The 16,227-nt window shown below is 50.9% G+C and overlaps 2 protein-coding genes across 2 annotated transcripts in view; one reads left to right on the top strand and one right to left on the bottom strand.

Annotated features, from left to right (window-relative positions):
- MEAF6 (MYST/Esa1 associated factor 6) overlaps positions 1 to 4,457 on the top strand; it is a gene marked incomplete at its 5' end in the record, with an annotated part of 26,383 nt that extends 21,926 nt beyond the window's left edge. The window contains 3 exon segments of the mRNA XM_014591621.2: positions 905 to 934; positions 1,705 to 1,738; positions 2,973 to 4,457. Coding sequence (XP_014447107.1) covers positions 905 to 934; positions 1,705 to 1,738; positions 2,973 to 2,981 — 73 coding nt within the window.
- A 10,126-nt stretch (positions 4,458 to 14,583) lies between these two features.
- Positions 14,584 to 16,227, bottom strand: part of ZC3H12A (zinc finger CCCH-type containing 12A) — a gene marked incomplete in the record, with an annotated part of 10,378 nt that continues 8,734 nt past the window's right edge. Inside the window, 1 exon segment of the mRNA XM_014591631.2 lies at positions 14,584 to 16,198. Within this exon segment, the coding sequence (XP_014447117.1) occupies positions 16,136 to 16,198 (63 nt within the window).

Genomic DNA, 16,227 nt, shown 5'->3' with positions numbered 1-16,227 from the left:
GGGCCATTTGCGTGTTTAACCACCTGTGCCCGCTGGGAGGCACGGGTGCCCGCTGAGCAGCTGGTGCGGCCCTGCCAGTGGCTGCCAGTGCCCGAGGCCTGCCCGGAGCAGACCCTGCGACCGTGCACACTGCGGGCTCCCGGCTCCTCCTTGGTCCTGCTCCCTCCAGGTCCCTGGGCCTGGCACGTCCGGACACCAGCTCTCCTCTGTTCGAATGGGGGCCCTGCCCACGGGCAGGTATTATTTTCGGTCGCCGTGGCCCTCACCTCAGTAGCTCACTGCCATGACCATTTAGGGGACAGGGGAATCCCATCTTCAGTTTGAGGCATGAGACGCCTCCACTGAGCTGTTGGCCCAACCCTTGGCCAAGGACGGATGCCATAGAAAGGAGCACCGTGTTCCCTGGACAGCTGTAGAATATGTGACCCGAGTAAAACGTTAGGAAGGACTTGCTGGTTTAAAAGTTGAGAATGTGTCGTCTTTGATTTCCGTGCAAGTATATTATGCCGTTGTTGAGTACTGCCTTGTAAAGGGCCTTTTACTTTATGACTGAACTTTTCTCTGTCTCCTCTAATACCCTAATTATATTTTTCAATACAATTCAATATTTTTCAAGTTCTAACTCTGAATCTGGTGGCTAATACAAGGGCTCTAGGTATCTGTAGTTTCCTAATGAAATAACTTTTCCTTTTGTAGTCTATGCTTCTGATACGAAATCCATTGAGGGAAGGGAACCTCCAGAACACAGAAGTCTTTGGTGCTTTGATGTTTGACACTTTTATTGCTTAAGATTCTTAAAGCTGATTGTGTTTCTACAAATCTTGCTAGGGTGGCTAATCGACTAATTTGTTCAATTAGTGTATTAATTTCTATTGCTTTCTTCCTTTCAAATGCTGCCCCTCAGCCCGTCTGGCATGTTTGATTATGACTTTGAGTAAGTTTGATTTGCATTAGTATTTGTGCTGTGTTGTTTAGTGTGTAGACATCAGTGTGCCTTTTTGAGACCTTTCTAACCCATAGTTTATCTGTTTAATTGTAGGTATGTATATTAGGTTAGGCTGGGAAGTTTTTTTTAAAAACAGAAAAACGTGACGAGGTAACATTTTATTTAATAACTTAAGCAAAATTAAGTACACTTCACTTTTATGCATTTTAATTTCTTTTTAAATAGATAACCTTTACTTTCATTCATATTTAAATTGATTTTTCTGGCTTTGCTGCATAAGGAGATTAATAATTTTAAGATCTTGATATTTTGCTTTGGAAAGATTTAAAAGTGGAAATTCATTTAATTTATTTTGTGTTTCATGACCAGAAATACAAACTCCTAGTCTCTTCCCTGTTCTTAATCACCACGTCCCGGTGATTTTCGGTGCCTGGTTAACAGAGCTAACGCCGCAACGCAGAGCACGCTCTCTTAACCCCGCCTCGCTAACGTGCAACATGGAATCGTTTTTAAAAAGCGATCCAACTTCTGTAACTGCGGGTTATCTGAGTCTGCCTTACGGCAGCACTCTCTGCTCATACTTTTTAATACTTGCCTAATGATATCTGGGTAAACAACTAAATACGACGTAGTCTAATGAAGAATGTGGATTTGACTTAACCGAATAGTCTTTGTTATAGCTTGTGCCCTATGCAGTAGCTGATCCTTGAGCCCTTTTTCTGTACATTAAAGTGCACATATCTTGTTTTCTGTCACAGGATCGATCTGAAGTTAAACAAAAAGCCACGAGCTGTAAGTATCAGCCAGACCACCTCAGAGAGGCTGGCAGTTTTGTAAATGATGAGAAGAATGCATCTGTCTTCCAAGCTTGGGTTTCTCATCTGGGCTCACGAGTCTTATTTTTAAGTCTGGGGAGTCTGTCTGTATACACTTTAACTTTTAGGTGTCATTTAATTTTTTAATACTTTGGAGTAATAAAGAGGTCACGTACGTTATAATTTTTAATTGATACATAGTACTTGTACATATTTCTAGAGTACTGTGATTTTGATGAATGTAACATGTAATGAGCAAATCAGTTTAATTAATATGTTCATCATCCCATACATTTAAAGAAATTTTTTTTAATTTTTATTTTTTTGAGAGATTTTTACTATAGGGAGCGTGGACTCACCAGAGAGAGACAGAGAGACAGAAAGTGAGAAATCACCCCCTAAGGGGGTTGGCCACACTGTAAGCCCTTCTCCATTCTTCTCTTAGGATTTTGGGCACACATGCACAGGTACCTGGTAAGAGTTTTAAGCCACTGGGTTTGGGACTCAAACCATGGTTGAATTTCAAAGAATTGTTTACTTAATTTTATTTATCATTATTTTTTAATTTGCTACAGGGCATGTGTGCTCACCAGAGAAAGATAGAGAGAGCAAGAGAGAGAGGGAAAGTGAGAAAGCAAGCTGCCAGGTCTGGGACTTGAACCGCAGTTGGCCATGTGGGAGTCCAGTGCCTCAATCACCATGCTACCTGCTGGCCCCATCCCATATATTTCTACTGACAAAAAATTCCCGCTGATTAAATAGTAAGTTGTTAATACTAGCTCTTAAAAAAAAAGATTAAACATTAACATTATTTAATTTTACTTATTATTATTATTTTGTATTTGCTAAAGGGCACGTGTGCTCACCAGAGAGCAACAGAGAAAGAGAGGGAGAGTGAGAAAGGAAGCTGCCAGGTCTGGGATTCAAATCGCAGTCGGCCGTGTGGGAGTCTAGCACCTTAACCACCATGCCTGCTGTACCCGATACTAGCTCTTTCTAAATATTTGGTCTAGTAAAAGCAGAGTAGATGTTTTGATCCCATTATGGACTCGGAAGATAGGATGTTTTCAGATGTGCAGTAGTATACATTCTATTTGAAATAGAATCTTTAGCTACAGAGTAATCCCTTAGCAGAAATTGTTTTTTTCTTGTTAGGGTCAAACCAGTGTTCCTCTGAGAGTAAGCTGGGTCTTTCGTTTTTCTCTCTTTAGGACTATTAGAAGATACCTTAGAGCAGAAGCTTCCAGGCTGTGGAGCCCTGCTGCCCTTCTCCGACCTCACAGAGACACACCCCTCACCTGAGTGCGTGACCACCCCCGCTCTCCCAGACCCGGTGCCTGTGCCTAAGTAGTTTGTTCCACGGTGGTGACACGTCCTTGCCGTAAGACATCGGGTCCTTTACTTTGTGTCCTCGTTAGTACTGGAATTGCAGGAAGCCCGAGACACGGTTAGAGCCCTGGCGTGTTTCTAACTGCGTTCCTCCTTCTGAGAATGAGTGTCTCCCCCACCTGGCTGGCCCCAGCTTCATCTGTGACACCCATCGAGAAATGCTCTCCGCTTTTGTTTTATGCCGAAAGTACAACACAAGTCTCGTTTCAGATGGGGGCTGGAGATCTCTGGCATTTTCTTATTTGGTTTTGTGTTTCGTTTTGTTTTTAAATGTTGTTTTTACCATCTTGTTTTCTTTTGAAACTTTTTGTAATGCTTTTGTACAGCGCATACCTTCCCGCTGACCTATCTGATCATCTGTTCCATGCAGTTGCCAATATTCTTAACTGAGAAGGATCTGCTTTACCGTAATGGGAAACTTGGCTCTTTGTTTTCTTTCAGGGGAAAGGTGAAGAGTATTTATTTAATAATTACCTTCCCTATCTTGAATCTTTCTGTGTTAGAAGCAGTTTCATGTTCGAGGAGCAAGAAAAGCTAAAACATAAGTTTAAATCAGTCTTTTTAAAAATAGATATTTTTATTCTTTTGTATAAATAAAATCTCCCAGGTTTTGACTTCTCATGCTTTACTCTTAAACTTGAGATTATTTTTTTTTCACTTATTTATTCATATCATGCCTTATGGAAATTTCTTTTTTTACCTCGTCTCTCTTTGCTCGTATTTTCCTGATTAAATATTGCTCTGAAAATCACCAAAGCATACGAAAAGGCTCAAAATTACACTAAAAATTGATAATGTATGGCATTCTGAGCCAAGTGCAGGGCTCTATGGGCAAGGGGTTGCTGGGGAGCAGCCCCCGCCACTGGTGCGCATGGCCACCTGAGAAGCTTCTGTGTACCAGATGCCAAGTGCCCGCCCGCAGAGGCTCCGAGCGGTCTGAGCAGAGACACTGTTTGACTCAGATCCTCTGCCATGGGTCAGTCCAGGGTAAGACGGGGGACCTCACCTTCCTTTGACTGTACCTTGTTGTAGTTCTGACTTGAGTCCACGTCTTTATAAGAAAAATAACGTTTCATTTGTGAGAATACCGGTAGGGCTGAATATTGATGGCGTCTGTTCTAAAAACCAGTCTACCTTGTCAGGTGTGCAAAAGCTTTCACTCTTGTTCTCAAAATGTTTTTTTGTTTTTGTTTTTGTTTTTTGACTATTTAGATGTCTTTGGTAACAGAGCTCCAATGTCAGTGTTTTTAAGGAAATAGTTTCTTATATTTCGATTGTTCCTGAAAAAGAAATAAGAAAAAACAAAACCAGAAGCATTCTGTATCTTTTTTGTCAGTTGGTCTTTTTTTTCCGGGAGGGAGGAATGGGGCACCTGCAGTTCCCTGAACTCTGAGGAGGGTGCACAGCAGGCCTGAAAGTAGTTCCCACTCTCCTGGTTTGGCATTTGCTGGTGATGTAGTGGCATTAAGAACGCCCTGTGAACGATGCACTGTTCATATTCAGAAGCATAGTGTGTGTATGAGTTTACCCTTGGGTAAATAATGGTAGTGATGGATGACTCGCTTTCACCTTTGTCTCCATAAAGTCTTATTATGGACCCGAGGTCCTTGCAGCGTTCCTGGACAGCTGGAGAGACTCAAGTCCTGAGCGAGCGCTCAGGTTCCCTTACACTGGGAAAAAGGCATTAAGTGTTGGGGCCAGCAGGTATAGTGGTTACGGTGCTGGACTTCCATCTGGCTGACTGCAGTTCGAGTCCTGGGCCCCCAACATGGTCCCCATGCCATCCAGAGTCTTCCTCCAGCTTCAGTCAGCCTGGACCACCACACACATACACACCCCCTGGTGCATACAGGGAAGCCTTGGGATGTGAGCCGGAAACTCGGGGTTTAGCATCACAGGTCATTGGGTTATTACCAGCCACTGTCTTGCCCCATGCCACATTGAATTTGGGTTTTAAACTGAATGTACTTGACTTTAAGGGAAAACGAGGCTTTGACCAAGTCATTAATGAAAAGAACAAATGCAGAGGAACGAGCTAGTTCGGGTGGCACTTGCCCTCACAGTCCCCATCGGGAATATTTGGTGGAGGTAGTGGGCTGATGGCCAGTGTCCTGGCATCTCGGCAGCCCCCATCCTGGACTAGTGAGAAGGCATCTTTCTGGGCTTGCCCTCACTGATCTGGCTGGCTTTGGAATGGAACTTTGCTACATGCTGTAGGAATAGAAAACGGTTTAAAGAAAACTAGAGCAAAGGGACCAGCAGATGGCACAGTGGTTTTTTTGCTAGACTCCCACATGGCCAACCATGGTTCAAGTCCTGGACCCAGTGGCTTGAAAATTGTGCTGGGTGCATGTGCATGTGCGTGTGTGTTCAAGATCCATGGAGGAGAAGGGATTGTGGCGTGGCCATCCCCTCTGGGTGGGGGGTGCTTTCTCATTTTTCCTTTCACTGTCTTACCCCTCCCCCAGTGCTTGTGCCCTAAGGCAAAAACCTAACCTCTTAAGTTTTAAAAACTGGAGCCACATTTGCAAGAGGTAGACTCCTGTGGTATGTGATATGTCCCTCGTTTCTTGTTTTGTAATCCACAATCCAGGACTAAACAGGAAGTGGGAGTCCTGCTCGTACCATTGGAGTAAATTTTTTTCTTCTTTTTCTTTTTTAATTTGCCATAGGGTGCATATGCTCCAGAGAGGGAGCGGGGTGTGGCCATGCTGCAGACCTTTCTTCATTCTGCATTGCAGTTGGACGTTGGGCACACGTGCGCGCACACCCAGTGGTCAGCCGCGTGGTCCCGCTCCCTTCACCACTAGGCCGTGGGGCCAGCCCTATTTTTCTGTACTTTGTCCTCCTCTCTTAAGATCGGAGTAGGTTATAGGTTGTTTGTTCCTTTTGGTAGGTATGAGACAAAAGTTCAGGCCTTCTGTAGCTGTATACATAAATGTGTGTGTGTGTGTGTGTGTATACATATAAATACACACACACACACGCACACATACACATATATTTTTTTATACTGGGAGGAAGGTGCCAATACAGAGCCTCATGAGGCACCTCAAAGGTACTCTTCTGTGGGATTGGAGAAGTAAACTCCATCTGACCTTCCAAGTAGAAGATGAAGAGCAGGAACAGCCCACAGGGTTATAGACTTGAGGCCATTTGGGGCATAGGTGAGGGGCCGCACAGAAGCTAATGAATTTAGAAAAGGCCAGTGTTGACTCAGAGAGCCTAGACTTCAAAGCTGACCTGATGCGTCTATGTGTGCATGTCTGAGGGTGCTGGGAGAGACTGGTTGGTAATTACGTATGTCCAGTGTGCTCTCTACACTTGAAATTACAGTTTGCTTAGAAGAAAATCCCTCTGGGGACCAGCACTTGGCATAATGGCTATGTTGCTGGACTCCCATGTATTCAACCGTGGTTCGAGTCCCGGATCCAGTGGCTTAAATTCATGCCGTGTGCATGCGTACCCAAGATCCCGAGAGGAGAATGAAGGAGAAGGGATTGCGGCGTGGCCATGCCCCCTGGGGGATGATTTCTCGCTTTCTGTCTCTATGTCTCTCTCTGTCTTTCTGGCGAGTGCACACGCCCTATAGCAAAAACCTCTCCAAAAAAAAAGTAAAGAAGAAAATCCCTCCTATTGGAAGAGTAGGAAGCAGGCATCAGAATTATTTCCAGCTCTAACCTGAGTTTTTGACCGCTGGAGTGATAAACATATCCTGTAAGTATTCTATGAAGAGTATTCTTGACATCTTGACATATGCTTTACATAAGAGAATTAAAATAATAGCCTAAGCTTGGAAGCAGTTGAGTGTATTTTGAAACACTCTTGAGTTATTGCATTTATTCTGAATCCTCTGCCTTTCAACCTTACTCCAAATTACTGAGGCATTTTCACACTTAAAAAAATTCACATCTGGTCCTAACCCTGTGGCCTGGTGATTAAAGGAGCCAGATGCCACGTGGCTGACTGAGCAGTTTAGGCCTCGCCCCTACAGCTTGGAAAACATGCCGGGCACATGTATGCACATGCGCCAGATCCCAGCAGGAGGGAGAAGTGAGAGGAGATTGCAGTGTGGCCACACCCCCGACTGGGATTGCTTTCCACCTCCCTCACCCGCCCGTCTCTGCCGAGTGCGTGTACCCTCCGTTTTGTTTTATGTAAGTTGCTATAGGGTGTGTGTGATTGCTAGAGAGACAGGGAAAGTGGGAGAGCAGCCCATGGGGGTTGGCTTGCCGCAGTCCCTTCTCCATTCTCCTCTGGATTTTGGACACGTGCAAACATGCCCAATGTGTTTCTCAAGCCGCAACATCCAGGACTCGAACCACTCAGCTGACCATGTGGGATCCAGATGCCTTAATCACCACATCACCAGCTGGTCCGTGCGCCCTCTGGCAATGACAAAGAAACCCCACATCTGAAGCCCCAGCTGGAGGGTACTGCAGGTTTGGGTGAAGCGTGGAGAGAGTGTGGGACTGTGCTGCTCTCCACACATTCTCCCAGGATGGTGGGTTCAGGGCCTACGGAGGCCAGGCACATGTGAGAACTGGGCTTATGAGAAGATACACTTCTCATTCCTGTGTCCATCTCAGTTGGTGACCCTGAATCAGTAGTAGTTTATTTATGTTTTATTATATTTTTTTGGAGAGGTTTTTGCTATAGGGCATGTGCGCTCGCCAGAAAGACAGAGACAGAGAGACAGCAAGAAGTCACCCCCCGGGGGAATGGCCACACTGCAATCCCTTCTCCATTCTCCTCTGGGGATTTTGGGCACGCACGCACACGTGCCTGGTGAGTGTAGGCCACCAGATCTGGGACTCGAACCATGCTCGACTACATGGGAGTCCAGCGACATAGCCATCACGCCAACTGCTGGTCCCAATTTTCTAAGTGGTAAGCGTCGTGATTTGAAACAAAGCTTTCACTTAGAAAATCTGCTTCTGTAGAGTCCAGGAAGTCGCCCCTGAGGTGGGCTGTGGTGAGACCGTGGCCCCTGGCAGGGCAGGACTCTTCAGGGGAGAGGGAAGGTGTGTAGGACGCAGGGCAGGGAGGGGATCAGGCCTCGCCCAGTGTGCGCTGTGAGTGTGTTAGAGAATGCTCATTGGTACCGCAGGTCACTTACCAACGAATGCCACTGCTGACGTTTAGTCACTCTGATCTGTAACAGTGGCAGCAGGCGTGGTTATAGTACACGGAGGTCGGAGGTGTGCGGTGAGCACCGGTGTTCACTGCTCACTCAGGATAAACTGCCTGGCCAGTGCGGTTCTTCCCAGCATCACATCCCGGCTCCGTAACTCATCTTCATCCTGGCCCGGCGGGCTTTCGAGTATTTACTACACGTGTCTTCGCTTGTTCACAAACTGGGCCATCCAGCTGGCGTGGTGCTAAAGGCGTCTGGATTCCACATGGCCGACTCCATGGTTCAAGTCCCAGATCTGGCAGCTTGGAAAACAAACCAGGTATGTGTGTGTGCTCAAAATCTCGAGAGGAGAGTTGAGATGGGAATGTGGCCTGGCCATTCCCTCTGGGAGTGATTTCTCACTTTCTCTCTGTCTCTTTGGTAAGTATACTCACCCAATAACAAAAACAGATACAAGCCCCGTAAACTGAGCAACTTAGGAACCAAAAACATTTCTTAAAAGTTCTGAGGCTGTGGGGACCAACAGTTGGCGTAATGGCTATGTCACTGGACTCCCATGTAGTTGACTGCAGTTTGAGTCCCGAACTTGGTGTCTTAAACTCACGCCAGGCCATGTGCATGCGTGCCCAAGATCCCGAGAGGAGAATGGAGAAGGGATTGTGGCATGACCATCCCCCCAGGGGGTGATTTCTCTCTGTCTTTCTCTTTCTGGTGAGCACACGCACACTATAGCAAAAAGTTCTCAAAAAAAACCCCAAAAAGTTCCAAGGCTATGACGTGACAGGCGAGGACACTGTCACAAGTATCCGACAGAGGCTCAGTTTCCGGCTCACACACGGTCCCTGCCGTAGAAGGGGAACACGTTCCTCCAGGCCTGTCCTCTAAGAGCACTAACCTGTTCCTGAGGGCTCGTAATCTAACCCCCCGGCCCCCCCAACAGCCTCACCTTTTATTTTCCCCAGAGAAATTTTTGCTATAGGGCATGTGTACTCACCAGGGACACAGAAACAGTGACAGCAAGAGAGAAATCACCTCCCCAGGAGCCATAGGCCACATTCCCTTCTATTCTCCTCTTGGGACTTTGGGCATGCACGTACACGTGCCCGGCATGAGTTTCACATGCCGCTGGATCCTGGACTCGAACTACAGTCGACTACATGGGAGTCCAGCCACGTAACCATTATACCATCTGCTGGTCCCAAGGACTCACCTCTTAGTACCATTGCCTTAGGGGTCAGTGTTTTATTTCTGAGAGAGATTTCTGCTACAGGGCATGTGTGCTCACTAAAGAGACAGAGAAGAGAAAGTGAGAAATCACCCCCCCAGACGAGATGGCCACACCACAACCCCTTCTCCGTTCTCCTCTCAGGATTTTGGGCATGCATGGACACGTGCCCGGCATGAGCTTTAAACTGCCAGGTCTGGGACTGCAACCGAGGTCAGCTCCCTGGGAGTCCAGTGACATAACCATTACGCCATCTGTTGGTCCCAGGAGTATTATTTCAACAGAGACACTCTGGCGGGGGGTGGGGGGGGGCCCGAGCACGCAGACCGTTAGAACACGCAGAGGGTACCGAAGCGTGTTCGGCAAGCGAGGTTTGCTTACACTCCCGTTCTGAGCATTTTTCCTGGGTAATTGTCCCCGGGAGGTCTGGACTGGGTAGAGGCCCGGCAGTGACTTCTGCTGCTGCTTTCCAGCTGGTGCTGCAAACGCCGTTCAGAGCTCCCTGCTTCTGCCTTTGCACTTCTCCCAGTATTTGTCTTAGATTCTCTCCAGGCCCTTCCCTCCTGGCCTGTGCTGGTGGCCACGGTGACTAGGCAGTAATACCAGGAGGTGCCGGCAGGTGGCAGGCAGCGCGCCGGGAGCACCCCTGGCTTTCGGCGAGGCTCCTTGGAGAACGGCAGCATCAGAGCCTTGGGACCGTTCCCAGTGGCCGACCTCCCAGCCAGAGCTCACTGGTGTGGGCGAGGCGGGGTGCCTGCGCCTCCCCCTCCTAGTTTGGATGCTGTGTCTCAAACGGGAGAGCAGTTTAGATCACCAGCAGCCTCAGGAGGCCACACCCACTGTGACAGCCTGGGGCCTCCTCCCCCTCCAGGAACTAGCCGGAAGGATTTACAGGCATGGCCTGGGATGGCTTGGATTTCCTCAGTGGCAGGCCTACTTCCTGCTTCTTTCAGCCAAACCTCCCACTCCTTCCCATGAAGCAGGAGGTCCCAGAACAGGCCCTACCACTCTACTCCGCCCGCTCTGCTAGGAAGCGAGGTCCAGGGAGTGAGGGCCAAAGTGCCAGGGTCCTCAGGCTGCCTGCTTTTGGGGAAGGAGCCCGTGGTGACAGCGGGGCCCAGGGCTCAGGCTGACGGCACCACCTCTGTCCTCCTGACTCCAGCATGTCCCTTGAGACTCCTGCATTATGCCATTCACCACCTGCCCACCACTTCCTCAGAGCAGAGGGCTTGCCCTTCCGTGGAGCCAAGACAACCTGGCTTTTCCCAGAGCCAGAGAAGGAGGGAGGGCACCCTCTGCTGGTCGGAAGTGGGAGGAAGTGGCAGCTGAGGCTGGCCTCTGCCCCGGGGGGAGATGAGCAGTGTTTGGGGTGTTAGCAGCCTTGAGAGCCTTGGGACAGCTGTTTTTAGTGTAGGTGCCCCATCTTTAGGGACAGCTGGCTCTCCTCCAGCCTGGAGGAGTCGGCCAAGTGGGCTGCCGTCCAGAGCAGGGGTTGTTCACCCGGTTGTGGGCTGGGGGCTTCTCGAGGACAGACAGCCTTAGTGTGTGCGAGATAGGGCATGTAAGAAAATGCAGGGCCAGGCCCCTGCTGGTGAGAGCCCCGGGTGGGGCAGGGCGTGGGGGAAGGCAGGCAGCTGTGCTCCGAGCTCCCCAGCATTTCCCAACACAGCGGCGGCATTTGCATAGCCTCTGGTTTCCCCATCAGCTTCTGGGCTCCTGGAACCAGGAACACCGGGATGAAGCAAGGGAGCAGCCACCCTCCCAGGGCTCTCCCAGGCTCGAGCTTCCGTCCAGGAAACCACGCTCTGGCCTGAGGCTCTGGGAGGGCAGCGAGTTGCCGGGGGCTACGCAGCTGGTGACTGGGCCTCACCAGGCCTTCTCCGGGTCCAGTGGTCCCCACTGAACTGGAGTGTCCTCTGGGCAAATCTAGAGAGAGGCATGGGCCACTGGGCGACTTTTACAAGGGGGGAGACCGAGGCCCTGTGAGTAAATGTCTCCTACTGAAGCTGCTTGAGTGGGCAGTGGGGAAGATTTGGGAGTTCAAACCCAAGTTGTAGGGGGAAAAACATCTTGGACACTGGGCCTGGCAACCTCTGAGCAGCGCTGCTCGGAAGCCAGATTGAGAAAGTCTGGAGGGGAGGCTCCAAAGCCCGGACAGCTGGCCCGGGTGGGCAGACTTCTGGGAAAGCCCAGGATGCAAGCTGAGGCTGAGAGAACTGAAGTGACCCGGTCCTCCCTGGAGCCAGCCCCGGCTAGCAGCTGCCACGTGGGTGCTGCTATCCTGTCGGTGACTACCAGTGCACCAGCAGGGCCGGACCCTGGCTGCGGACATCAACTACTGCCAGCTGGGCGGCTGCCCACTGCCATCCATCTGCCTGTGGACCCACCCCCCTCACAGAAGCAGAAGCAGCACATGACCGAGTTCAGCTCTGGTCAAGAAGCAAGTGTAGAAACAAAGGCCAGCCTCACAGGGCAGCGGTTAGCACCGTGCAGAGGAAGCCAGATCCCACAAGGCTCACCAAGGGTCCAAGTCCCAGCCCTGGCATGCCCGTGTCCCAGGAGCCTGGCGGCTTGGCAAACTGGAGGAAAAAGGATGGCAGCATGACCAGGAGGTGGGGCGTTTGTCTCTCTGTCTCTCTCATGCATGCCCTCTGGCATATTAAAACAAAAACTAAGAAACAAGCGCGAACTCAAAAGTCTATGGCCAGGGGGCAGATGGTATGGGAACGGGGAAGAGGGGTCACTCCTTCCAGGCGACCCAGAAGCCACCATGGTGTGCTGAGACGGGGCTTGGCGGTGGGGCTACTGAGCAGGTGGGTGGGTCAGTCATTGCCATGCCATTGGAGTGATTCTGTGAATGTTGGGAACCTAAGGGACTGTGAGGTTTGGGGCTGTGGGCATACCCTCGTCCCTGAGTCGCTGAAACTAGCCTCTGGGGCCCTCCCTCCCTCCAGTTGGGGAGCCAGAGGACCAATACTCAAGGTCCTGCCGCAGCCTGTCCTCCTCTGTGGGACCTTGGGCAAGTCACTGGGCATTGCCAAGTGGCTGATAATGACCCGGACAGTCCGGTATTTTAACTTCCTGTCCCATAAAAACAAATGGAACCCCATAAATAGCCTTTCAATCGGGAATCCAGTTCTGGATTGAAAAAAGATATTTAATAAGGGAATGACTTTTTTTTGGCAGATAAAATTCCTAGGGAGGCTGGAAGCCACAGAAGCAGGGCACCGTGAAGTCCCTCGTAGGGGTTAGGGTTTTTCAAGAAGCTGTTTGTGTTGCACATTGATTCTTACCTTAAATGCAGGCTTCTCAAGAACATTCAGGGCACAGGATAAGGTGGGGACCTTGGGCAGGGAGTGCGCCTTCAACACGCCGTGCATCTGTCCTGTGCGAACACAGTTCTAAAAGTACGAACACAAATGCGGGGCCAGGGGGTGGTGCAGAGCTGAGGTGGTTGGATCCCCCATGGCTGCTGCTGTGTGGTTCTGCACTGAGCACCTTAAAAACATACTGGATTTGTGTGCATGCATGTCCAAGATCCTGAGAGAATGGAGGAGAAGGGGTTGGGGCGTGGCCACCCCGAGGGTGATTTCCCACTTTCCTTCTCACTCTGTCTCCCCCCCAGTAAGCGCATGCACCTTATAGCAAAACTAAAAAAAGAAAGAAACAAACGAAAAACTCATACGTATTACAGAAGCTCAGAAAAAATAAATACAGAGCAGGTGAGATGTTCGAAGATGGAATTACTAACACTGGGTCTCCTCCATTGCCCCTTCCTGATGGCATGGCTGCAGGTCATCTGAAGGCCTTGCTTTTCATTTAAAATAGTTAACACTCACATCCTATTTTCTTATCTGCAGAAAAAAGAAAAACAGAAAAGGGATGTATTGCTCTTACTAGGGGCTGCTGTGAAGTTTGACATGGTACCCGCAGTAAGTGATGTTAGAGGTTTCCTAACTGTTTCGTTTTATTTCTGCTAGAGGGTGCACGTGCTCACCAGAGAGGATGCGGTGAAAGCCTCCCCGGGGAGGTGTGGTCACGCTGCAGCCTCTTCTCCATTTCTGCATCCTAGCAGGATTTGGGGCAGGCACACACGTGCCTGGAGTGTTTTTCAAGCTGCTAGGGCCAGGACTCAAACGGTTGGCCACGTGGGCCCTACCTCCCTTAACCCTAGGCTGTGGGGCTGGTCCTTTATTTTTGTGTTTGCTTATTCTCATAATAGCATGTGTGCACACACACGAGAGGGAGAGCACCTTGACGGGCTCGGCCTGCCGTGGCCCCCTTCCCCCAGCCCTGCAGCTCTTTGGAACCCCGGGAGCCTGGCCTGTTTGCAGGCCAACTCTGGGGTCCAAACCTGTGGATGGCCATGTGACTTGCAGCACTGTAGTCCAGTACACCATGGACTATCACCAGGCTGGGCCCCAGAAACTATTTTTTCTTTTTTTTTTTTTTTTTTGGAGAGTTTTCGCTATAGGGCACATGCACTCACCAGACAGACAGAGATAGAGAGACAGAAAGCGAGAAATCATCCCCCGGGAGGATGGCCATGCCACAATCCCTTCTCCATTCTCCTCTCGGGATCTTGGGCATTCACGCACACCCGCCTGGCGTGAGTTTTAAGCCACCGGGTCCAGGACGCAAACCGCGGTCAACTACGTGGAAGTCCAGCGACATAGCCATTACGCTAACTGCTGGTCCCCGAAACTATTTTTTTTTAAAAGAAATTACTGGGGACAGCAGATTGCATAATGGCTGTGACATAGGACTCCCACGTAGTTGACCTCGGTTCGAGTCCCAGACCTGGTGGCTTAAAACTCACGCCAGGCGGGTGTGCGTGAATGCCCAAGATCCCGAGAGGAGAATGGAGAAGGGATTGTGGCATGGCCATCCCCCTTGGGGGGTGATTTCTCACTTTCTGTCTGTCTCTTTCTGGTGAGTGCACATGCCCTTATAGCAAAACACTCTCAAAAAAAAAAAAAAAAAAAGCGAGAGAGAAAGAAAAGAAATGACTATTTATTTAATTTTATTTGTTATTATTCTTTTTTAATTTGACCAGAGATAGCACACTACCAGGTCCAGGACTCAAATAGGGGTCGGCCACGTGGGAGTCCAGAGCCCCATCCCCAGAGACTCTAAGCGGGGTCTCACTGTGTCAGGCCTTTGCCCACCTACCCAACATGCTGTCCCTTGGGAGCCGTGTAAGGGGCTCCACTGTGACCCATTTCACTGCTGAGGAGACCGAGACCCAGAGAGGGGCCGTCGCCTGCCCTGAAGGACCTAACAGTAGCAGAGGCTCTTCCTGGATTTGGGACCAGGGCCTGATCTCCCGGTCACCTGGGCATCACCCTGCCGGCTGCTGCCCAGCACTCCCTGCCCGGTCGCGCCCTGGCTCTGGCACACAGCGCTGTTGGGAGGATGGGGTCGCAGCTGGGCACCGAGGGCTCCCACAGCCCTTCTCAGCCAGGTCAGCCCGGTCCTGTCCCCGGGGCCACTCCTCCCATGCTGCACTCACAGAACTCCCAACCCTGTCTATTTTTGGCTAGCAGGTGTGTGGACTTGCCAGCCAGGGGAAGGAGGAAGCACGGGCACGCCACAGCCCCTTCTACCTCCTTTCAGGGTTCTGGGTGTGCACCCACACATGCCCGGCGTTTCTCGCCCTGCTGGGCCTCAGACCGCTGCCAGCCATGCTGGATCCTGCTGCCTTACCCCCAGGCCGGGGTCCAGCCCGGAACTCTCCACCCTTCTACACCTCCCCAGCCCCACCCCTGCCCTGTGCCACAGCCGCCGCCGTGCCCAGCCCAAGGCCTCAGGGAAGATGTGCCGGCTCCAAGGGGACCAAGCACTTCCGGGCGAACCTGGACACCTTCCTTCCGGAGAAGGGTCAGAGCTGGTGTGGAGTGGCAGCCCCGTACCAGGGGGGAGTAGGTGTGCAGTCACCAAAGGCCAGCCCAAACCCCCGCGGTGACAAAGGCCATGGCCTCTTACAAGGGTTCACGTTATACTTTATTGATGCATTTGGGAAGGTGTCCATGGTTCACACCTGACCCCACCTATGGGGGGGGCGGGAGTCTGAGCAGAGGAGGGAGGATGGGGACAGAGGGCCCCAACACCTGGCAGGGGCGATGAGACTGGGTTAATAAGAAGCATCTTGCTTACTAACATGAAGCCTCGTGCCCAGAGAGAGGGCACAGAGGAGGCCTCATTGGCTTAGAAGGGCCCTTAGCGGGCGGACACACAGTGCCCAACTAGCCAGCCGAGGCCGGCATCCCGGGGACGGGGCGGAGATGGGGGCCGCGCACAGGCCCCAGCCAGGCCTCTGCTCCCCGACTTTCTTCCCCGTCCTCCGAGAGAAAAGAGGGTTTGGGCCTCAGCCACGGACCGACAGCCGTTACTGGCAGCGTCTCCTTAACGACAGAGATACAATGTGTATCAACAGGGTGATCGCTCCTGACCCATCGGACAGACGGACAGCTGGCCGAGGGGCCGCATGGGCCAGGACCAATCCTACGGTATCTTTGGTTTGTGGGTTCTCTTCCCTACTTTAATCCTCCCTCTGTCCAGCCTCCAGGGGGCTCGGGGCCTGAGAGCCCTGGGAGTGTGGGCGGCCCTGGGGGTGCAGGCCGTCACTCACTGGGGTGCTGGGACTTGTAGGAGAGGATCTCGGCAGCCAGCCGCTGTGGGTCCAGGCGCCGGGGGAGGCGGGCCCCCACCGCAC

This window comes from Tupaia chinensis, unplaced genomic scaffold, assembly GCF_000334495.1.
Source record: "Tupaia chinensis unplaced genomic scaffold, TupChi_1.0 Scaffold000604_1, whole genome shotgun sequence".
Classification (NCBI taxonomy): domain Eukaryota; kingdom Metazoa; phylum Chordata; class Mammalia; order Scandentia; family Tupaiidae; genus Tupaia; species Tupaia belangeri.
This window is presented reverse-complemented; position numbering and strand designations above follow the sequence as displayed.